The sequence below is a fragment of the Channa argus genome, chromosome 24 (genome assembly GCF_033026475.1).
Source record: "Channa argus isolate prfri chromosome 24, Channa argus male v1.0, whole genome shotgun sequence".
NCBI classification, from domain to species: Eukaryota; Metazoa; Chordata; class Actinopteri; order Anabantiformes; family Channidae; genus Channa; species Channa argus.
The window spans coordinates 6,674,747-6,700,139 of NC_090220.1; the positions used below are offsets into that span (position 1 = coordinate 6,674,747).

Sequence of the window (25,393 nt, forward strand, 5' to 3'; positions counted from 1 at the left end):
CAATGCTTCAGTGTATTGATGTGGGTGCACTTAATGTCACTCAACAGGTACAGACATATGCACACACGTACGGTATATGGAGTCATTCCTGTGGTTTATGCAGCCTGTGCCAGGCCCCTAACAATGATGTTTGTGCAATTGTGTCATTTAGTTAACCCTGTGAAGTCTGCAATGATGTTGAAGAGTGGAGGACTGTTTTTCCGCCACTTGTGACAGTTGGAAGGAAAATAAGTAGCAGCCGTCTTAAAGCAACCCGGGTGATTCTATATGAACGGTGTGTCTGTGGAATTAGCTTGCTGTCTGTCTGAAGGTTAGGGCACCTCACTGATCTACCCTGCTGGTAGTGGGGATTATTAATGATCAGTTTGAGGTCTGCACATTGACTCACACAGCACTTAGTGGGTTGGAGGGAGAAATTTCCTGTGTGGTATTTACCAAAACAGACGCCCAAAAAAGGATGCTAATCCTCCGCCTCTTTAGCTGTCACCACTACATCTACAGCCAAAAAAGCTTGCTGCACTCCTCCTCTGCTGTTCTTTTATGACTTTCCTCCAGACTGGACAGGTGCTTATTAAGAAATGGAAAAAAAAAAACATTCCTCAGTAAGTTAGAGGTAAAAATGTATTTAAGGGTAAATTAAAAAGCTATAGCCGAATAAGGCTATTTTTAAATTTATTTATTTATCTTTTGGCTTTTTTTCGTCCTTTGGACTCATAACTCAAAACCCCAAAACCAGATGCTCTGGAGCTTTGCTGTACTTCCAACTTGTTGTTTAACTTTTCTAATCAGCCTGCACATATTCATTTGTTTCATGATCGGAAAAAACCCTGCATTAATTACAGACAGGATTCTATTGGAGACAGTTGTTTATAGTATTTCATACAGCAGCAGAATTTTGTCTGATTGTATTTAGATTGGCACCAGAATGTGTTTGTTTCATTTGATCTCATCTTTCGTTTCAGAGATGCATATGATTTTATCAGTTGTAGCTTAAATTTTATTTAGACCTTCTCTCCCACACATGCTTGAAGAAGTAAACCTAGTTCCATTAATAGAAAGTGCTTAACAGGCAAGCTACAGTAGTGGCCAAGGACTGATGATTACATACCCTTTTATTGTCAATGTTGATTAAATTAAAAACAAGTGTTTAATTTGGTGAATTTTCACACATTCAAGAGCTTATTAGATGCAGGTTCCTTTGTACATTTTATTGACAGTTTAACAGTACTTGTAAGTACATTGCTATGCAATATATCCCTAGAGGGCATCCCATATGGACTGTTAAACTCCATTCTTCGTCATGCTTTTTAGGATCTCAGCTATACCTGGCTGTGTGGTCCTCCCATCTCTCACACAGTCATAGAGCCCATTAGCAAATAACTCTTATCAACCTGTTATTTCCAGGAAACCCGCCTCTCTCAAAACAAGTGGCCCCCAAAACCCAAACATAGAGAGGAGCTTCTGCAGGTGTGTGTGTGGATGTGTGAGCCAGCAGATAAAGATGAGATGAAAGTTTGATGTCCATACTTTTGTGAAGTAACTATTAGAATGTTCCTTGCGAACTTGCTGATGCCTGTTCTATGAAGGTCTTTGTTCATGTCTATGGGTTTCATCTTTACCGTCCTGGACAGTGTTGGCATAATAAGCACTGAAAAAACATCAGCAGTTGGTATCATTCTGATGACAGATTAATGACTAGCTGTTCACTGCTTGCTGATTTACAGTAAAGGCAGTGAAATCATAACAGGAGCGCAGATTCAGAAAAGATGTTGTTTTCACACAAATCTTAATGAAGGACATATGAACATGATCGCAGTTTTTACACAGTTTAAAATAAAACTATTTCTCCTCCCCCCCAGAGTTAATGCTTTTGGTTTTGGTGAGGTCACGCTCTTGTCACATTTTCTTCCTGTCTAATTTGCCTTCTTCCACCTTGAGCAGATGACATAAATCAGGTCTGTATGCAGCGCTAATTGTAGTGGTAGTTATTCCCACGCTCTATAACACAGCCAGGGCTCCTGACCAGTAGCTGTCAGTAATTAGGTTTCTCAAGTATAAGGAGCTTTGTGAAGGTATGGAGTGTTTAGGTGTTTGTCACCTCACCAAAAAGGTCTCATATTGAAGCTATCATCATTAGGTCTCCTTTGGCAGCAGCTTAACTTCACCCATCTATATCAGCTGGCTGCCATCTTAACTCAGGATAAGGATTGACAGGTACTACAGGCCAACACTGTGCCTAATGACTCAGTAAGATGTCTTTCCCCCTACTTTCTGTCTTTTTCTTAATTCCCTTGACACCCCCCTCAGCCTCTCAGTCATAGCTAAGCTGTCCTGCATATAGCATAATTTAATAACAGAGCTGTTGATTATTGTAGTTGAAAACAAAGGCGCATTCCTTTGTTTTCCAGCATGCAGATTTCAGTATTGTCTCTTGGACATTTTCTACATTTTGCATAATCCCTTTTCTCATAAACTAGTCTAATGTATTCCTTTGAAACAGTTTAACAGTTAAATTAATTAAATTATTATATTATAAAATATATATATAATTTCACTGGTTTTAGCTTTAATGGGATTTGCTGTTCAATTGTGGATATTTTTATTGTCATTTTCACAGCTGCATTGAATGCTGTATGGTTTAGATGTTTCATGATAATAATTTTACAATTATTTTTAATTTTTCAATAGATCTGGAAGCTCATTTACAGTTGTTAATGTAAATCAGAAACTATGTGCCTTTTTAAAGTTTGTGTTTTATAGGATTTTCTCATGAGCATTTTGCTGTGTAATTAATGACCATAATATTTCTGTTCACTAGTTCTGTCTAATCCAGATAGACTAAAGATTATTACGTTTAAACTTTAGTTTAATAAGTTATCCACCAAAAAAAAAAAATGAAATATGCTCAAAGAAAACGGGTCAGTGGGTTTACAGACAACAAAACACTTTTGCAACTTTTAATGTCCCTAAAAACAATTTTAAAGCCAGTCTAGGACTTTCCCAGTTTGTTGAGGTAACAAATGTCAGGACAGTTTGACTAAACCCCACAACCATTGGAATTGTTGTCCATGTTGAGCCAGATTACCATAAGAATCCCAGAAAGCACCGCATCTTCTGACAGAGGGACTTAACATGGTCTAATGTTTTAAATTCAGAAAAGCCACAGGGAGATCTCTGAAAGATTTACAGTAGATTCAGATTCAGATTTTTCAACATTAAATGGAACACCTCTGTACCATGGTAAAGCCTCTCCATATTTTCTGTGATGATACTGTGATGCAAACTGGAACATGTTAGAGGGATGACAGGATGAAAAGATGAATAGATAGAGCTGATAGACAGAGCTGGGCATTACATGAAAGCAGAAGTGCAATACAGGCCCACGTAGTCAGTGTAAAAATATGTTTTCATGTCATCGCTCAGAGCACGCGGATGGGCCTTTCTGATCTGTCTTACTCTATCTGTCTTCTGAGTTAATCTGATGGAGATACTTCTGAGTACCTCTATCTTCTTCTTTCCACTGTCTTTAGAAGTCTCACTGTGCAGATACTCACTTCCATCTGACCACAAATGGGATTTGAAAATGAAATTGGTCAAAGCTCACTTCTCTGGCAGCTGCTGTCCTCCTGCTTGACTGAGGCTTTATTGCAGTCTTGCTTAGAACTTGAACCATCACATAACAAAAGGGGAAAAAAATGCATGTTTTTATGGCTGAGTCCCAATACTCCACAATACTGTAAATAGTAAGTTATGAGGACCTGTTTTTGCAGTCACAGACATTACTGTCACTACCAAAAGCTTTTTGTTAATGCTGAATGCATTTCAGTTTAAGCCTGAATATGTAATTCTCATAATATTTTTAATGGAGGCAAAAGCATCCTCTTTTTATGTTCTGACTATGGTGGAGCAATGATTTGCCGTTAAGGTCACCCTACATGTGTGAGCATAAAAAAAAAAAAAAAAAGTTTTATTTTGGCCTAAAAAGCTTGTGGCTCCTCTCTATCTTGATCATCATAGTCTGAAACAACGCCCACAGTCGTTGCACCTAATTTGTTTTTGTTTTTTTTCTCTCTCATTTTTCCCCAATCAAAAAAAGAGCACAAAATAAACCAACACTTTCTCCTGTTTATTCTGCAGTGCGGATAAAAATGCAGGAGAAAAATAATGTAGCAAACATCCACCCTGTGGATTCTGAGCGACCTGATGCAAAATAAAGCATTTTAGGCTGCAACAGTTTAAAAAATGTCAGCGAAATCCTGGGAGGAGTCTTAGATGATTCTGAATTATTTCTTTGTCAATCTAGAAATGTTGCTGCTCAAAACAAAATCCCATTAGACATATGAAAAAACGGAAAACAAAATCACAAAACTGATGCCTTTTTGTTGATTTGCATTGAGTTCTTTTTTTCATATTCAAATCATTGCTTAGTCAACAATCTGGTGCTTTTTCCTGCCATCCCATCATGTTTTGTGTTGTATGAACACAGATTGAAGAAATATTCCTTTCAGCCCAAAAGAAGTCTTCTTTCTGTCTTTATGCTACACTGAGTTTTGGTTAGGCTGCCAGTATTGTGTTTGCACAACTTCCACATGCTGTATCATCACCGTCCCTTATCTGTCTGATTTTATTTATTTGCCCCGCTCTGTATTTACAGAGTCTGACAAATCCTGTAATTTGCATACATATGTTGTTTAGTTTTATGTGGTGTCAAAAGGAAATGGTTTTAGATTGATGAAAAGGGCTGTTTGATCTTGCTTAAGACTCAACAGTGGATGGCAGCCAACCAAACACAAGCCCACCTGGATGTTCAGATGTAGTAAAACATACCCACACCTGATAATTTATTTATTTCTCCTTTTAATTCTGTCAGAGGAAGCCTTCTCTGCTCAGCACGAAAGACTGAAGGAGGAGAAAGAGTCTTTAACCAAGCAGCAGAAGGAATGCACTGCTAAGAGGTATGTGTGCACATACAATTAGTAAATAACCTGATTTCTGCAAAGAAAACACACTTACAGTACATTTATCCCCAGCAGCTAGATAGAGCCGCTCAGCCACCCAAGTTTTACTGAACGACGTGACCAAATGTGTTGTGCAGTTTTATTAATTTATGAGATTAGACCCTGCAATCTGCCTAACACCTTGCTTTCTTCAAAACAAGGGGATGTTTTTGCGCCTGGCACTACCTATTTATGTGTTCTCAACAGAGACTTTGCAGATTGTGTTAAACAGCATGTTGGCCTGTGTTTGCTTTGGCCTGTGGGGAGATGTGTGCGGTGGTTGCCGACCCTGGATACAGCTTTGTTTGTCTGAGAAGTACCTGGCAGTCACAGAGGGTAAACCAGAGCCCCAGGAAGGCCAGCAAGGGCCAAGAGACCCAGCAAACAGGAAATTAAGCCCGACATTAGTACATCTGCCTAACATCCATTCCTTGGAAATATCTGTGTTGTTTTTCAATGAAATGTCTTTTTATTTAACTTCTTTTAGCCAGTGAAAGATTATCTACGCACATGCACACATTTTCTTTGTCTTTCCTCATTCATGATTATTTCTCTGCTACAGCCAATAACAGCTTACAAAATGGGGTCTAAAAGGTAATAGTCATGTTACCTTTATATGTGGTATCTTGCCTGTCGTAGATCTATAACAACACTGTGCTGTAAAAAATTCTGTTGCCTTCAAGGGGTGTTAAACTAACTTATCACCAGTAGAACATCAGAATATTAGTTTACATGTGAAGCAGTTCTCAAATAAACTTTTAATGTATTGGTACTTTATATGAATAATTTCTAAAATCCAGTATCCATGATACTACTAGAGCCAGTATGTCCAATAACCCTTTTCCTGTGAATAATCTCACAATCCCTCATATGTACACTATGCAAGAGAGTCTACAAGAGTAGTAATTTATACATTTTTGAATCCATGCATTTAACAGTCAATTTTCTGAGAGATTTCTGAGATTTCTAATACACTATGCAAAATGCAACCCAAATTCCCCAAAAAGTTGGGAAGATGTAAAAATGTAAAAAAAAAAACAGAATGCAATGATTTGCAAATTTCATCAACCCCTATTTTATTCACAATATAATATAACAACATATCAGATGTTGAAACTGAAATATTTTACCATTTATTGGAAAATATTAGCTCATTTTAAATTTGATGGCAGCAACACATCTTAAAAAAAGTTCAGGCTGGAAAAGTAATTGCCGCAAATTAAAAACAAATGGAGGAGCATTTGACAACTAATTAGGGTTATTGGCAACAGGTCAGTAACATGACTGGTTATAAGAGGAGCATTTCAGAAAGGCAGGGAATGAAATATTGTTTATGTTCTATTATGAATAAAATATGGGCGGATGAGATTTACAAATCATTGCATTCTGTTTTTATTCACATTTTACACATCTAACAAACTTTTTCGGAATTGTGGTTGTATACGTTTTTGCTTTCTAGACAAAAGTTGGATGAGAAGTTTGATACGATACAAATATACATCTATACAGTACCAGCAGCCTCGTAGCTTAAGTTATTTTATTTTACATTAGCACAAGAATTGAAAATGTAACCAGGGTTCTAATCGGTTTTGTCCAACTGTTCGTAACAAAAGTCTGCTAGGAACATGCAGCTGAGTGAAAGAATGAATGAGGGAGAGATATTTAATGGGGAGATGCTGCCTCATGTTTAAAACATAGTCTGCCTAAAATCTGACAGATCATTCAACTAACACATAGTGCCTCACAGAAGTCTAAATAAGTCACTTTCCCAGATTTTTAAAATTCAGACAGTTCCCGGTGGGGATCAGCTGTGTGTGTGTCTCCCTTTTTTTTTTTTTTCTTTTCTTTCTTTCTTCTTTCCTTTCTCTCTCTCTCCCCTTGTCACTCTACTGTGACACACACACACAAAGTAAACCCTGAAAGCAGCATTTTCTTTCACTACTCAGTTAAAATCTGTGAGCCAGGCTTCCAAAAGAAGACTAAGGTGGAGGGCAAATCAGGTTAAGCCTTAACCCCAGAGTTTTTTTCTCTAGTGTCTGTTAATTGTAAGTGGTTTGGGTTACAAGTGTCTTCTCGTTGTAATTATAAGTGCATGTAAATGCATTCACTGTGGCTCAAGTTAGGATGTTTATATTTGCTTTTTTTATGCTATCTTATATGTAAGGTAACAAATATTTAATTTAAGAGCGTACATAAGGGAGGAAAATCAGAGGAAGCATTAGTTTGCATGCTTTAGAAAAAGGAGTGCTAAGGCCTTGAATTGTGGCTTAACCAATCAGATAAGGCAAATCCTGCTGGACAGATGAGTCACTTCAGATTAAACTATCATTACACGCTAATCTGTTGCCTTACTTTCTTCAAAGTAGCTCCACACTGGGGAAGAGAAATGATAAAAGACAGCTAACCACAGGGAAAACCAAATAAAAAAATTCAAGTGAAAGGCGAGGAGCACGGGTGGGAGGAAGCATCACACTGAGTAACCATTTTCCCCTCATATCCCTTTTCATCCACAAGAAAGAATGAAGTATTATGCAGGACACCCAAAGTGGGAGACTTACAGACACGCATATACAAACCCATAGGTCATCGAACCACAGCAGTTAGTTGACTCAAGTTTTTAAACCACGGATTGTTGCTGTGCTACTCAACAAAAGGCCACTCGAGCATGTGTGTAAGCATCCATTGAAGAGTTACTTTTGTAGTTTTTACTGTTTATATGCAGACTTCCTTTACCTGCAGATTGGAGGTCATGTTTAAACTTTGAAAAGACATTTGAACTAATGGAGGGTATAACACATCCTTCACACATTCTATACACATCTTCTATTCCTTAAACTACAGTTAACTACATTTAGTCTTTTATACAGAAATAGGCATGTTTTTTTTTTTTTTTTTTTTTGTTTTTTTTTGTTTTTTTAAACTGAGTATGATGAAAAGAACTGCGATAGATTTACTTGGGTTTCTCATTAATTAGACTTTAAGGATAGACTTTAAAGAATTGCCTGCTCCTGCTGAGAAAATCTACAACCCCAATTCCAAAAATGTTTGGAAGATGTGAAAATGTAAATAACAACACAATGCAATGATTTCCAAATATCATCAACCAATATTTTATTCACAATAGAACATAAACAACATATCGGATGTTGAAACAAAGTTGACCATTTCAAAATCATTTTGAATTTGGTGGGAGCATGGGCATGAGCTAAAGAACATGTCTAGAAATCAATGTCTGTTACCACAGTTCACCAATGTAAGTTAAAGCTGTGTCATGCAAAGAAGAAGTCATATGTGAACAAGATGCAGAAATGCTGCCGTGTTCTCTGATTTAAAATGGTCTGGGTCAAAATGGAAGACTGTTCTGTGGTCAGATAATTCAAAATTTGACTTTTTTTTTGGAAACCATGGTCATCGTGTCCTGTGGACTAAAGAGGAGAGAGAGCATTCAGCTTATCAGCAGGCAGTTCAAAAACCTGCATCTCTGATGGTATGGGGGTACATTAGTTCCTATGGTGTGGACAGCTTACACATCTGGAAAGGCAACATCAATGCTGAAAAGTACATAGAGTTTTAAGAACATACTGTATACTTCCATCCAAACAACGTCTCCTTCAGGGCAGGCCTTGCATATTTCAGTAAGACAGTGCTAAACCACATACTGCATCCATACCATCAGCATGGCTTCATAGGAGAAGAGTCCAGGTGCTGAACTGGCCTGCCTGCAGTTCAGGCCTTTCACTAATAGAAAATATTTTGCAGGTGATAAAATCGGATGACTGTTGAGCAGGACAAATCCTGCTTCAGACAAGAACAGGACAACATTCCTCTCCTAAAACTCCAGCAACTGGTCTCCTCACTTGCCAGACGTTTACAGACAGTTGTTAAAAGAAGAGAGGATAGTGCACAATAGTAAACCTCACCCTCATCCAACTTATTTGTGATTTGTTGCTGCCATCAGATTCAAAATAAGCTAATATTTTTACAGGAAATGGTAAAATGTCTCAATTTCAACATCTTTTCTGTTGCAAATAAAATATATGTGTTGACGAGATTTGCAAATCATTGCATTCTGTTTTTATTCATGTTTTCCACATCTTCCCAACTTTGTGGTTGTATATGCATATGCAAGAAAACCTGATAAGCATAATATGACATTTCTGTAGTACCGTTGGAAGTTTTTTTTTTATACAACAAAGGAAAAGAGAGGGAAATTATAATTTTTCATTAAGATCATTATGTAGCATACACAAAGTCACTGGTCATCATTAAAGGCCCACTTCACCAATTTTTCTATGGTTCCTTATGGTTCTAGTTTGGTCTCTCTGCTTTCTTTATATAAAAATATCCTTTTTCTTCTAGCTGGAAAAAGCTCCTTTACTTGATGTCATCTGGAGGAGAAGATTGACCAAGACAACAATATTTGTAGTCAGAAAAACCAGATGACATCATCTCAACTGAAAACAAAATGAAAGATACAATATAATAGGGAAGGCAGATGGAATATTAACACATATACATGGTTCTAAACCAAAAACATAGGAAGGAAGTTTAAATGTATTCGTCCTTTAATTATTTTAATTTTGAACATTATGTTTTTGCAGTAGAGCAGTAACTAGCATGAATTTCTCTAGTCTCTCTCTTTACTTACATTCCCGATATGCACCAACTGCACTTTTCGACTCTTTGTGCGAGCTGGTTACTCACTGTATCATCCTTCCGTCTGGTTTTGTCTCTCCAGAGAGCAGTTTCTCAAGTCCAATGCCCAGCTTACTTTCCGCTGCCGTCAGCTCCTGTCTGAGCTTTCCTACATCTACCCCATTGATGTGGTGAGTTAGACCTGATGTTACTCTGCTGCACAACACATTGTTGGCAAGACAACTATAAAGATCTATCCAAGGCTTTGATGAAGCAGAAATGGTGCAGATATTGGAGTTATGTGTACTTATTTTAAAAATCCCAAAATATCTAATTCTAAAAGTCAATGCCGCTGCAGATGATCATCTGAAGACATCACTTCTGTGTTTACAAAAACTTTTTGAAAAATATAACAGTTCTAAAGCCAAACACACAAAATACTTTAAATGCTGACACTACTAGACAGTGATTTAAAGCAAGCGCCTCTGCCAGCAGAGAAACAGGTGTTTTATCCCATATGGGTTTTTATCTCGTCTGGGTGTGTTTGTGCTGTCTGATCATTGTCTTTAATAAGAAACCTCTTATTTAAATCCACAGGCTAATCAGTCAGATTATGTCATCTGTGGAGTGAAGCTGCCAAACTCTGAAGACTTTCAAGGTAATTTACTATGTGCCTACGTGTGTGTTTCAGGGTTACAGCAGGATAATCTGTGGTAAGGCATGCCGAACAAACGTTTGGTCTTGAAGTTAATACTTGTGATTATATGTGGGCAATTAATTTTTTTTACAGTTTCAAGGCTGATGATCTCATACATACCGTATCTATAAGATCATCATTTTGGCTACTGTAGATGGTAATTTAAATAGTGAGTAAAAAGGTATTATAGTCTTTAACATGCATAAATGGCATGATTTTAAAATTACTGGTATGTTACTTTAATACATAAAAGACATAATGACAACACTGTGTTATCAGTACAGAGTCCATACTTTAAGTAGCTAGGAATGTTTGACACCCTTCTTTATTCTGGCTGGTTCCATAAAATCATCCCAATTTATCCAAACGTGACAACATATCTTTAATGAAAATTGTCGGAAGAGTTTCTAATGACTGAATGCCAATTTAGTTATTTTGCTGTGGCAACGATGGTCTCTAAAAGCGGATTAACAGACACAAAACTTTGGTTGTTTGAGTTTCTTTTTATTATTTTTATTTATTATTATTATTTCTCTGACATAAAATTTCTTTTTTTTGTGGACACAAAAACAGTCACTGAATTTATTAAGAACATAAGGAAGTAGTTGTGCTATAAAAGGAAAAAACGTGCCATTTGGAGCCATGTTGGGAGGAGAATAAACTAGGTTTGGGTGCATTCTTTCTTTATTTTGAACACTTAGCCTTTGTGATGTTTTGTTGGCTGCTGGAAGAGAAGCTGTTCAGAATTACCACAGTCTTGTAGAGTCTTGTCACTAGACGCTTCTGTATCCGTTTCCACCTCCCATTGAGAGACAACCACAGGGACCACATTGTTTAGTATCAAACACACAGTACTGGACAACAGAACTTTTAAAGTTTTGTTAGCAGGCAGTTACCACCATGAAGCTCCTAGTTATTAGACTTGTGGGGCAGGTTAGAGTAAGGGTCACACCGTATTTGTCGTAATGAATGGCATTTGCTGTCACAGCAAGCACAACTTCATCGCTTGATGACCTCTCAGCTGCTAAGATGAATTGAGGAGGAACATGAAATTGAACGGGTAGTGAATGGTTTGCAGCACTAATACTCGAGAACAAACTCACTATTGTACACTCAGTGTTCTCAAGCACCTCTTCCTCACAGCTGGTGAGACCGAGCACGCCTCTGAAGCCATAATTCAAACATACCACTCCCAATTGCCTCCGCTCCCTGCTGTCACATTCCACCTGTTAACATCTATAACAGTGCACACAAGGGGACAGTAGTGACAGCCAGCCCATTTGTGTTTGCAGCAACTACTTATTGCCATAAGGCGGAGGCCTGTGCCTGCTACGGCCTGCATAGGGGGACACTTTGGTGTGAGTAAACAACTGAGCATGTGCAGAAGAAATGAAGGCTACCCGAATGTCCTAATGCGTTTATTGCTAACTCCATTAATATTTGCCCTCTAACTGCTGTGACCAACACACACCCTGCAAAGGCGAGCACAACATGTAGAGATGTTGCATAGAGATGACAGGAAGAAAGGAAACCCTCCAGTTTACCCTATTGCTGACCCTTTGTCTCATTTGTGTGAGGTCTGTTCCAGAGAGACTCTTTTCAAGTCCAGAACTATCTGGATGTGTGTCAAAGTCTGTTTCAAAAGGCCTACGGGGGAGGATGTTCCACATTAGAGACCAGGGTCAGGGTTAGTTGCAGTCCTAATCCTACTGAAGGTCAAAATGGGACTGAGTGAAGCTCATCTATGTTTTACATTTACCTAAGCCTTCCCTGTCAGCTCATCCTCAGGAGTTTCCAGTTGCACCCCAAGGTGTTGCTTATAGCGACATGCCCTCTAGCTGACCTGATATTCCTGTTAGTGTGAAGCATCATCCAAAAGCCCCAGAACCAAAGAGCTGTTTACTCCAGGTGCTCTGTTGCTGTGGAGTGGAAAAACAACAATACAAAACAGGCTTTTTGTGTTAAGTTGAAAAACACAAGAGTCAGCCAAGAAGTCTACCAATCACTATTGCCATAGTCTATTATTTCAAAGCATTAAGATAAAAACCACGGTGATTTAAAGTTTTTGCCTCAAGCGGTGTCCTGCTGCTGTTGGAGAATGTGAAACCACTTAGCCAGTTGTCTTGAAACCATTTCATCTACTTGAAATGATATGCTCTTCTGTTTCTTTCCGCATCAGAGAAACTTCACAGAGGCATCCTGAAATATTTACGTTCAGAGGGCTTAGTTATACAGGATGCTTTTGCTTCCCAAGCACATATCTCAAATCAAACTGGGTATCCCACTGCAGCCATTGGTTTTTGATATTATGTGTGCTGTGACACATTTTGTATCACTTTCAATACACTTTCTCCACGTAAACACAATGACTCTTCCTCCTTTGAATATTTAGTTCCTAAGTTTTCTTTGGTTGGATATTTCTACATTTTTGTTTGCATTAACAAGATGTGCACGTGGTTTATGTAAAGACAGTTTACGTTTGCATGTAAAGTAGTACATTCCAAAGAACACAAACATGTCTTGACTGTATGCTTTGACGTTTTTGGATGTAATAATATACTGACTTGTGGTGGCCAAAATTCTAAATAATGCCATTCAGAATAATTTGCATTAGATGCTTCTGTTGGATTTTAAAAGTGCTGAGCAAAAATGTTTTTGTTATTGTGTGACTTACTAGAGACTTTTTTTTTTTCTTTTAACTTTGTGTCCTGCAGGGAAGGATGATGGAAGCATAGCTGTTGCCCTGGGTTACACAGCACACCTGGTCCTCATGATCTCCTGCTTCCTGCAAATCCCTCTTAGGTATCCAGTGATCCACAAGGGTTCCCGCTCCTCGATTAAGGACACCATCACTGATAGACTCTCCGAAAAAGAGAGAGAGTAAGTTCACTGCAAATGTGACACTGAAACACCATTATATGCATGTATCTCTCTCTAATTGCAAATCCAGATGTAAAGGATTGGTTTACCTAGTTGTACAAATAAGACATAGTATAATACTCAATAATACTTCCATTTTACAACAACAAACTTTTGGCATATACTGTAGCTCTTACTCAGCCTTGTGTGGACAGCGGGATTAGTTTTAACTTTCCCCAGATATTTGGATTAGGTGTACTGATGTTCAGATAGGGATTCTATTTTCACGGCTGTGTTAGCACTGTGGCATGAAGTGCTTTGAGCATGAAACAAGCTGTGGAGATCATAAGATGTTAACACCACATGTGTTCTCAACACTCTGCCTTTTGATAAATGAGTGATTTTACCAGCAAACGCAAGTAATCGCACGGAAATGCATGTTACTCTAAATGATGCAAGTAAGTATTTTCACACAGTCTTAGAATAAATTATCATTGCGGTGTAGTCATGAATGTTTTGTTTGCATAGATCTGCGCTTATACAGTAAAGCAATTTCTTAGTATGAGCAACTGTCATTTATACAAATATGTAAAGGCATTCAGACAGTTGCTACAGTTTGCAGTTTGGCAGCAGTTACTTGGGTGAAGCTAGATAGTTAGGAAATCTAACACGTTTACTTGTCCTGTACATTGTTTTATACTACACACTTAGTGATACAAGCTAGATACAGTGTCTAGCCCTTTTTGGCCCACCCCTGTTGACAAGACGCCTTCGAATTAAAATTTAAAAATATCCATGTTCAGATAAAAGACATGAGTTACAATGTTTAAAATGACATGCGTTCGGTTTTTGGAAAAAAAAAAAGGATAACTTGAGTTTTAGTGTCAACTGATAGAGAAGATTGGTTGCACTCTTAGTCCTGAAGATTGTACAACATTGTAGAATACTTGCTTTAAACATTTTAATGATATTAAAATTTTAAAAAGTATATGTGGCAGTCTAATATGGCATTTAAATTTTCTCAATTAGATATGCTAATCTTTTGGATTCAGAAATCACTTTCGTTTTTAAACTCAGCTCCTGGACAAGTAATATATGCATGTAATTTGCACGGTGATTACTAAGATTGTGCCTCCCATTTTTCTTGTTTCTAACTTTTATTGCCAGCATTCATCTCTCAAGTGTTGGTAATGCTCTCTTTATATTATGAAAGTTTTAGTATCTCGAAAAAAATACATTCAACTTAAATTCATATTTATTTTGTATCAAAACAATTCTATCACAATCACTCCCAGGATGTATTCTGCAAATCCTTATGTGTGCTTTTAAATCTTTCCTTTCAGAATGAGCAACACTAAATTAGTTTTGTCTTTAGCTCGGCCCTTCGACATTTTCTATAATTCAATTCAATTGAAGTTTATTTATATAGTGTCAATTCACAACAAGGTCATCTCAAGGCACTTTACATAATAAAATAAGGACTTTACAGATATGTAAAGAAAACCCAACAAATCCCCCTTGAGCAGCCTATAGGCAACATTGGAAAAACTCCATGTAATGGAAAAAACCTCCAGCAGAACCAGGCTTAGGGTGGGCGGCCATCTGCCTTGACTGGTTGGGGTGAGTGGAAAGTGGAGAGAGAAAAAAAAGAGCAACAAAAAGCAACAGCAAAACATTGGGCAGATTAAAAGGACGAGTGGCTGCTGCACACCGGAAAACACACAGCTTCAAAACCGGGGACACCTGGAGAAAGGGACAGAGAGAGGGGGACAGAGAAGGAGAAAGACTACTACGGGAGAAAACACACAGAATTAATGTAATACAGTGGTGACAATTGTGGGGTGAGAAGAGAGGAGAGAGGGACAAGAGGAGGAAAAGAGCTTGGTGCATCCGGGGGGGGTCCCCCAGCAGTGTAAGTGTATAGCAGCATAACTATATCTAACTATAATCTTTATCAAAGAGGAAAGTTTTAACCCTAGACTTAAAAGTGGAGAGGGTGTCTTCTTCCCGAATCTGAACTGGGAGCTGGTTCCACAGGAGAGGAGCTTGATAGCTAAAGGCTCTGCCTCTCATTCTACCTTTGTAAATTCTGGGAACCACAAGTAGGCCTGCATTCTGAGATTGAAGTGGTCTACTGGGCTGATATGGTACTATGAGGTATTTTATATATGAAGCAGCTCGACCGTTCAGAGCTTTATATGTAAGAAGCAGGGTTTTAAATTCTATTCTAAATTTAATGGGAAGCCAATGGAGAAGAGCTAGTGATGGTGAAATAGTATCTCTCTTGCTAATTCCAGTCAGCACTGTTGCTGCAGCATTTTGGATTCATTGCAGGCTCTTTAGGGAGTTACTGGGGCATCCTGAAAGTAGGGAATTACAGTAGTCCATACTAGATGTAACAAATGCATGGACTAGCCACATGCTATTCTATATTATCATTTTGTAGCTAATAACTTTGACTCCGCTTGTGTGTTACTCACCGATCCTGTTTGTCTTGGCTGGTTGCAGGCAGAGTAAATGTCCTTTGCGTCTTTAAATTTTGCAAACTGCTGCCTATTATTTGATAAGTTTGCGATTTTGCACCTGCAGAAATTACATTATTATACTTTAAGAAATCCCTTGCAGTTAACATACAGTGAAGCTACCACCTGCAAAATCTCAACCTTTCAAAAATTTCAGTTCATTTGCAGATGATCATTTGTTTAGTTGTTTGTTGTCAGTCTGCGCTGATAAATGTGATCTGCAAAAATGTATGTGTTGGATCTCTGCTGTTCATATAATAGTACATGTACAATGGGAGAGAGAGTTAGTCCTGAAATAGCATTTATACATATACTTTTTAACTATGGCACTTGTCTTGGTCATGGTGACAGCCGTCTTGGGTAAACCAGGTTGCAGTGATCACAATAACAGTAGTTTGTTTCCTTTCCACTACACACCTGCATAGCTTAGACATGAGGTGCTGTCTTCATAAACTGTTTTGTTTTGACCATGGTTACAGAATAGAATCAGGTGTTGAGAGAATGTAAAATGAAGATCCTCTAAGACTGCAAATCACTGTGCCCATTATGTACCTATGTCTCTGTCACACCCGAGGGCTCTAACCACAATGTTTCAAACTTCAGAGCATCATTTTTGTTGAATAAAGAACATAGCACAATTGAAAAACACTATATTGACACAGAGCACAGCAAATGATAAGTTGAGAACCTAGTTCTGTAGTTACAGCACAGGCCAATGTATTGAAATTATTATTTGCATTTGTTATGGTCTTGTAACTATGCATCTGACATTACTCAAAAAACCCCTGCTGTGTTATGATAATTGCATGCTCACGGTACACGTGCTTCAGGTATCCTTCTTACTTGCATATTGACATTCCACATGAGCAGGAGCCCCTTCAGTATGTGAGAGAATAATAGTACAAATTATGCAATAATCAGCAGTGTTGCTAATAGCTATTGATGTGTTGCTAGGCTCAAAGATGATAGCAGGAGATAATTCCACAATTGTACTCGTCAGCTCAAAAAAAGTCAATGCTTTTTGTTTAGTGTATTTTTTTGTTACAGAATTTTTATGTAAAATTCAAAATATTGTCACATATTATCATTGCCGTGTTTACGATTGGATGTTGAACAGATTTGTCAGTGCAAGTCAGTGCTTAACCATGGTGGATGCATGAGAATGATGTCTAAATAATCCCCGACACTTTCACATCCTCTTTTGTTATACACACAAGGACGAACAGCTGGGAGAATGTGTGTGAGACAGAAAGATTTTTCTTAGACAACAAAGTGAGAGATCAGCCATCCCTCTGTGGGTGTGATTATGTCATGGCAACAGCTGGAGAAGTTCACTGGGAGTCATTTTACACATTTCCAGTCGGACAATCCAGGATATTTACACCAGCCTCCAGCAACAAAAAATAAACCTGTAGGCTGTGTGGCCATTAAATAGACACAACAACCCAGCTTAGGTGTCCATGAATGGGTCCAAACTTGTTTATGACCCCTGAGGCCCTAGTAGGTACAGACACAGCAAAATGATGTGTGGGGAGACAGAAAGCAACTAGCAGAGCCCCAAAAGGTAAAAAAAAAAAAAAAAGAGGGGTGATTAAAGTGTCGGAAAGAGGCAGCCACTGGTGATAAGTGAGGTGGCTCGGGATCAGTTTCTCAGAGCATTGTAGGATTAGCGAGCAGTCAGGCAATTATAATGGTATGCACATAGAAACCTTATGTTGTTTTAGGGACATGTTGCACTCTAGGTCACTGTTGAATGGCAATTGCTGTCAACCTGGTTTTGCAGTGTAGTGTGTCTGGCTCTACTGCAGCAACCAGCGTGCATTTTGTTAGCCCTTTCAGCTGAATTTACTATACTATACGGTATAAATTAACTCTTGTTTATCGATATGAGCATATAGCTGTGCAAGAAAAATAATGTCTAATATTGCATTATTCCTTTCACCTGTGGGACAGCGGAATGGCTGCTTTAATTCATATGGTCATATAGTGAAGATGTGTTGAACGGTCTAGCAGTTGTGCACAGAGCAGAGTGTAATAGTGGTTCTGGAAGACTGAAAAGGAGACATGGAAGATGACTGTTTCTGACACAGTATTTGTTGGCCTTTTTGGAATCTCCATGACCTATTGCCTGTCAGGAATTTTCTTCAAAATTTGTGAATGCTAAAGGCATGTTGCACCCACGTTTTGTCTTGCGCAGAGCACAGTTCCAGTGTTTCTGATTGCATAGGGGAGAAGTAGGGAGATGTGATCCAGATGTCCTGCGTTTGATTGAGAACAGAACCAAGCCATTAAGAAGCAGGCATTGGCTCATATAGTCTTTCGCTCCAAAGTATTGAGGCAAATCATTTTTTTTTTAAACTTTCTTTATCATTGGCTAAAGGAAAAGGGATGTAAGTTGGATTTACACATCACTGCTTGGTTGGAACACAAAAGAAAGTGTTGGTGGAGGTACTGACCGTGAATGCCAGGGGAGGGAGGCCAGCTTAAGACGAGAAGAACCTGTGAGCTCCAAGAAAAGAGGTTATTGTTCTGGGTTTCCAGCAGTTCCACGTCTCTTAACATGGACCATGTGCATAGGAGGAGAGGGAGAATAACACCCAAACCACCCTGACCTGCCTTAGTTTGCTCAGCAGTGACAGGGAACAGCACTGTTAGGTTACAGAGCAGGTTAAGCATTCTGCTCGAAGACCGACATTATTGGATGTCACAAACACCCAAAGTAAAGTCTGGCTTTGTGCTCTTTCTGTACTAATAGTTAAATAGTAATTTCATATAAATTAGAAAAACATATGCTTTCCTTTGTATCACAATCAGGTTTCATTTTTATCTAAGTTTTTAGATATCTACCAAGATTTTTTTTCTTTACATACAGTACACCGTAGATCAGAGGAATTCCATCTCGGCAAATGATACCATTCTCCTTCTTTGAGTGTGCCGACTTTATTCTTTCCTTACACTCAGTCCTTGTCTGGCATTACAGAATAAATCCTTTTATTCAAGCAGTGTCATATGCACACGTTTCAGTTACTGTATTCCTCATAGAATAGATGAAGGAGGCAATCAACCTAGGAGCCAGAGAGCTTAAATCAAATTTGAACAAATAGCTCATTATTTAGGTCTGTATGTCAACTACAAAGAGACCTTCAAACTGGACAGAATGTTTTCTTGTCTTTTGCGGTTTTCTGCCAAATCACTCAAGGACAATGGCAGGAATGGTATGTTTATAATAGTTCTGTAGAAGTCAAGGAGTCTCTTCTAGGATGACAGGTTAGTTGCATAAGCAGCCCTTTATCTTGGAGCCCTGCTGTTGCACAGCTTATTTGAGCAGTCTTAGTCCATACTTCATTAAAAAGATAACAAGAAGCATCTGTGCTCAGCGGCTTTCCAATGGAAGCCATAGGTTGAAAAGAATGGCCCAGCCAGCTGAGAACTTTGAATGGTTTTGGTTACTTGTTTATGCTGTTGAATAAATTAAAAAATCGGTTGTACTTGTACAAGACTTTATGTCGGTGTCAGCTGACGTTCTTTTTCTTTTTTTGCCAGCATACTCTAGCTGTAAGGCCTGTTCATCAGTCAGTTGGTCCACTGCTTTGGTCCATACTGAAATATTTCAAGTCAAATTTTACTTGCATATCCCAATTCCCAGATCACAAATTTGCCTGATTGGGCTTTAAAATCACCAACAACATTTTCTTTTGACCCTCACATTATATAAGAAAAATCTCCCCCTCCAAGTTGCAAAAAAAAAGACAGGAAAAAATATAAAGCATTTAATGGGAAAAACATTGGCAGTGAAAATGCAGAAATTCATGTTTCTCACAGTAATGACTTTGGTGGTCCTTTGACTTTTAGCACTGCTATGAAGTTCACATGTATTTGTTTAGAATAAAATACTAATTCTAAAAAGCTTCAAAAATCTTAGGCTTTTGGATTTGGGTAACATGTCGTGAATTTAAGAATTTGCCTTTAGCTTTTGACTTCTATGTTGAGTGCTGGTCAGATTGAGGCCTTCATCTCCATCTCTGCCTGTAATTAGAACAATGGAAGAAAACAATAGTGAAGTAAAATAAAATGAGGGGTGCGGAGTTGGGAGCTGGGGTCAGCAGACCCTGGATATTTTTAAGGACTCTGATGAAAACCTGGTATGACAGAACATGCAGCCGTCACATCACTCATTAGACACTTTAACGACATAGACCAAGATGGCCAAATAGTTATACTGGGGCCTTAAGTGCAGCAGCGGTCATTAAAATAGCATTCACTGACAGATGCTCAGTGTAATCATTTCTCAGATATTGAAAATTACAGCTCACTGTGATTTATATAGTAACCACTGCCATTAAGGCCTTGACAGTTGCAAGGCAGGTGTTTTTTTTAAAAGCAGGCCTAGATGATTAATGGCCTCATGCTGTTTGAAATTGCACATTAAAGACACTGTGAAACTCACAAGCACTCCACCCCCTATCCAGCCATGTCTACCATTAAAGCAACGGTGTTAGTACTGGCCAAGGCGCGTCTCCACCATGTGAGACAGAACTGTTGTTTTGCACATTTGCAGTATTAATTTGGATGTCTAAACAGGCAAGTCACCACATATGGAGACCTTGGCCTGTGTATACATTACAGAGGGTCATCCAGTCACTAAGAGTCTTCCCTCTGAATTGTCATCAACCTCTGTATAGCTGAGTGCGACCACCCACCTGCATGCCCACATCCTCCTTTGCACTCCTCCAGTTATTACAATGGACTGAAGAGGGAAGAGAGAAGAGCCCAGTATACTTGAACAAACTTAAATATACATGCTGTCTGTAGTTTGCACCCAGCGACCTTGTGTCCTTGTCTGTCTAATAGACTGCTTTTAAGAGGGCTGCCTGGACAGGAATTACATCTATAATTAAAAAACAATGCTCAGATGGACCTGGCGTCCTCCATTTCTGTTCCATCATTGTTGTAAAACCACAAAAAGCAAATCTTGCATTGGAGTTCTTGACTACAGTAACCTTATTTTTTCTCTTTGAGAAATATCCCACAAATGCAGCAGTTTAACTGGAAGCTATAAAAGACGTCATGTGCTGCTGACACCTGCTAGGAGACCCCCAGGGTGCAGTCTGAGGAGATGGTGTAGACACTGGTGGTTAAAGATCGTCCAAAGATAAGAGAAATATAAGTCAGAATGCTATTAAAAAGAACCTTTAACAGGGCAAAGAGTGAGTTTAAAAAAAAATGGACAAGAAAGTGCTGTGAACGTCCTGTTACCTCATCTCATTGCTGTCTGAATATTGGTTGTTTCCTCCTTTTAACAAGAGTCTGTACTTTTATATTTGCAGGTTGTATGTGTGGATAATGGATGTCTAGACCCTGCAGTTAAAGAGCTGGCAGGCTGGGGGTGTACATATTCTCCCTCATAAAGACAGGGGACTTTCCTGTGAGATGCAGCTTTTGTCTTTTTACAATGTCGTGGCTCCACACTTATTAATTACATATTTTTGCGTCTGTACACAGAGCCAGCACTCACACGTTAGCTATCCTGTGGCGAGATTGCTCAGAAGCCTAAAAGAAAAAAGAAGGGCAATTTGGTTCTACTGTATGAGAGGAAAAAAGTGACAGATTTACTTCTGCACTTAACTCGCTGTCATTCCTTTCTCATCTCTTGGTCCAGTGCACGCAGAGTTGAATATTAGCTAAATGAAAGCAGACTTCATGTTTCAGTAATAAGTCTTTTCAGTGGATGCTAAAGTGAGTTGCTGTGTTGATTATGGTGTCATACTCAGCTGTGCTAGTTTCCCGGACATGACCCTTCAACAGAGCTGCCAGTGAGGGGAGCAGGAGAGAGACGTGCTGATGGAAGAAAGGGCTTGATTGAGGAAAGTGCAGAAATACGAGGCGGACTGCTGTGATATAGATGATTTGATTTCCATGTACAATAAAATTAAACAAAGAACGAAGCACTATTGTTCACAAGGTGTAAGAGGGGAAGCATGGCCTGATCAAAAACAACATGATAGCAAAATGTTTTGAGGCCGTGGGAAAGCTTAATTTATGCCACAAACTTGCTGTACTTCTCTGGCCAGTGTGTGTGAGAGTCTTTTTATCTTGTGTCTGTTTATCCAGGACCCTCCATTCTGACCGACTGACAGGGTACTGATTTTCCTCCGGCCTGCATATTCCTCCAGAACTGTAATTTATTTCATCCTGTTTAGCATACAGGACTGCTTCAGTTTATGCTTCTGCTGCTGGCTGAGTAATTAAAAATGGCGTTCTATGTCCTCTTACTCCGATTCCTTATGACTCTTCCATACACATTCCACTTACATTTTTACTGTCATAGCAAAAATCATTGCAGTAGCACTCTGTCCCCAAGGTCCTTGAAACTGTGTCAGGAGCAAACTGAAAAAGGAAAAAAAGTTACTTTTAAAATGCATTATGCTTAAAGTGTACACTACTTTTTACCAAAAATGTGCTTTAAAACAGATCCTGTTGTGGAAAGGTTCTGTCAGTGCCTCCTGTAAAATGGACTCATAGAACAGCACTGGTAGCAGTGTGGATATTCACTTCTAAATTGATTTCTTCAGCTTACTTAGCAAGTTTCAAAGGTCCTTGCTTATGGTAATTTTATGATTTCTACCTGGATTTTGCAGACTTTGCATAGCTTAAAAAACAGTAGAATGTTGATTTTGTGCCTCATGCTATTGATAGCTTTAATTGCATATTGTAGATTTGTTTCTGAATTTTGCAATATATCCTTCTTCTTGATCTTTTATGCCTATTTACAGCCTGTCAGCTCTTGACCAGGGCTTTAACGAAGCCTCATGTAACACCTCTTGTTTATGCTGGCCATGACCAAGCTTAGAATTTAGAATTAAGATTCTTGTGAATACTTTTAAAGTGAAGCATCTGTCAACATAGGGATCGAATACAGCACGAGGTCCCATGAGCAGGGTTTCTTGGTTGTTTCTCTCACTACACTCAAAACTAAGAGTTTTAAAGTTGCAATTCGTAGGTTTTGGCCCTCTCTCCTGTTAAGCTTAAGATCTGTAGATACTGTAGACAGCTTTAGAAAGAAGAGCATAACCCTTCTTTGTAGACTAGACATTTAGCAGTGTGTTTTTTTTTTTTTTTTCAGATAATTGGTAAAATGTTCCCCCCAGCTGGTTCACACACTACTTTGTTACCTTCTCTCTTTCCTCTGTCCTCAAACTTCCTCCCTTGATTCAACGCCCGCTGCTGTGTAATAATATATTTGACTTTACTGGACGTCCCTGGGAGGAATTCCTGGCGTTTGGTGAACCGGAGTCTCTCCAGTGTGATTTCAGACAAAAACGGACAGCGGCCATTAATCACTTTGCTGTGACGGAGCCTGTATGTGTGTTCATGTGTTTGCGTGTGTGTGTTGGAAGTGGCTCTGTTTTCCTTTTCATGCGTGTTCATCAGCAAACAAATCCTATCTGCTTGTGGATAAGTGATATTTGGAATGCCAACATTCTCTGGGATGCCTTTTGTGTTGTTCTTCCTCTTTCTGTTCGTCACTTCCTAGCACTGAGATATGACCTATGGCACGTTGCTTTCTCCATGCGGCCCTGGCTGCACGTCTTGGATAGGGAAGGACCATCAAGATGCGGGCTGTGTGGTCCCCGGGCTACAATGCCTTCCTTTTCGCTTGCCAGCAACATCCTGTTAAAATTTATTCTAGAACTAGAATGATCTCCATCTGTTGAAAGTTTACTTAATTAACATCCCAGAGCTGCAGTGTAATGTGTGAGAGAAGAGGTGTTTACAGTGAGTACTAGTCCAGAAATTTGTCTGTGATGTTCAAGCATGCTCAGATATAAGTAGGGAAAAAAAGCCAAGATATAGATTAAAGCCAAATAATTTGAAGATCTCTTGTTAAAGATTCCTAGGTCGGTGGTCTTTACAGCTGAGAGAGTAAAATGTGGGTGTCGTCAAAGATTTGTTTTCAAGGAACATCAAGATCTAAGTAAACCCCAGCCTTCAACATACACAAGCACATTAAAATAGCATGATCTCAGTTGACAGTAAAGTTCACTGAAGTGTTAGCACTGAGTAACCCCCCCCCCCCCCCCCCCCCCAAGTACCTCAGGCACCTACAGATAGTGAGAGGGGGTGAAGCGCCTCTCTTTATATCTGCTCTCACACAGGATTAACAAATGACCATGGCCTAGTCCGTGGGGCACGTACACACACACACACAGGAAGGAGGCATGCCGGATGCACATACTGACCAGTACAGACATATACTGTATACACACACATGCTAAGCATTCAACACATGTCTGCACTTACTCTACAATGCACACATCAGAAGGCATCTTCTGGTTCTGGCAGCACTGTCATATAATACCAGAGGCATGTGTCTTATGGAATTGGTCACACTGGAAACAGGCTGCGGCTGTTTTTATTTTCTTATTGATGTGATTTGGTCCCTTTTTAGAATTTGCCATGGAACTCCCATTGAAGTCCCCCCTGTATTTCCCCAGTCTTCTGTATTAATGATAGAGTTGCTGATCAGAATACCCATTTTCTCACGTAAAAGACCCGGTTTATTTAAAATACATTTTATTTTAAAGGAGAAGCATCACATTGCTGCTCTAAACATAAATTTGTGCTGTTGTTTTGATGTGAGCATCCCTCAATTGTTGTCACTATTTGGTGCGTGTACCCTTGGCAGTGACAGCTTATGCAGCCATAAATCAACAGCTGTTTATTTAACTAACTGCATGGATGTTGCGACTTTAGCACGCATGTGTGTATGTGTGCCTGGGATAGTACTTAGCTTATGTAACATGTTCTAAAAATTAAGACATTTTCCAACTTCCTTTAAAACACTTCGTTGTAGTGTTTGGGCTAGAGGTTAAGAGTGGGATTATGTTTATTTTAATCTGAAAGTGAAGGTAAAGCATTTGCAGGTTGAATTCAGAGATGGCTAACATAAAAAAATAGAAAATGAAGGCCATTATATATTATAGAAGCAACTGTGTGTATCAAGTGTGTTGGTGTTTGTATGTGTGTGTGTTTTACTAGCTCGAAGTCCTGATCTGTCTGTGAAGCTGAAGCCTCAATATACTTTATCCTGCTCAGTGGGAGATCAGCAGACATAAGCACATAATGACAGGAAGGGATGAGTCCAACCTTAAGTTCCTAGCAGCAAAGAGAATTTCCCCTCTGTGGAAGTCAGCATACTTGACTCTCTACCCTACCTCGGCACCTAGGGCTTTCTCCCCCCCAAGAGCACTTCTTGTGCACTCCTAACTAAGACATCTGACTGGCACAGATGGGACTTTCCCACCATGCTGAAAGGAGAAGTTTTCTTTGTTCTTGCCGAGAGACGGATGGACACTCTTTTGCACGCCTCTGCTCCTGTTTGATATTTCAGTTTCAGATTTTATTTATTTTTTTTGGTAGAATGGGAGCATAGACCGAGACTCAGCTTCTTCAACTGTCTGCCAGTGTTACTCACTGTAAACAATGCTGGACAGATGAACAAGCACTTTTCAACAATGAGAGGAATTAATTCCTTGTTGCTGAGCTATAGAGCAACTTCTGTTTAAATTCCTCACTGTGAAATAAAAAAAACACATCCTTTTTAATTTCACACTACCTTGTTAACATTGTCACATAGATAGACCTACATTATATTGTGATATTCACATGCAGCATAAGCAGCA

The 25,393-nt window shown here is 39.0% G+C and overlaps 1 protein-coding gene across 2 annotated transcripts in view; it reads left to right on the forward strand.

Annotated features, from left to right (window-relative positions):
- uvrag (UV radiation resistance associated gene) overlaps positions 1-25,393 on the forward strand; it is an 88,934-nt gene that overhangs the window by 19,509 nt on the left and 44,032 nt on the right. For both annotated transcript variants that reach the window (XM_067494317.1, XM_067494318.1), the window contains exons 9-12: positions 4,871-4,955; positions 9,736-9,823; positions 10,230-10,290; positions 13,044-13,209. In XM_067494317.1, coding sequence (XP_067350418.1) covers positions 4,871-4,955; positions 9,736-9,823; positions 10,230-10,290; positions 13,044-13,209 — 400 coding nt within the window. The remainder of the gene's footprint in view (positions 1-4,870; positions 4,956-9,735; positions 9,824-10,229; positions 10,291-13,043; positions 13,210-25,393) is intronic.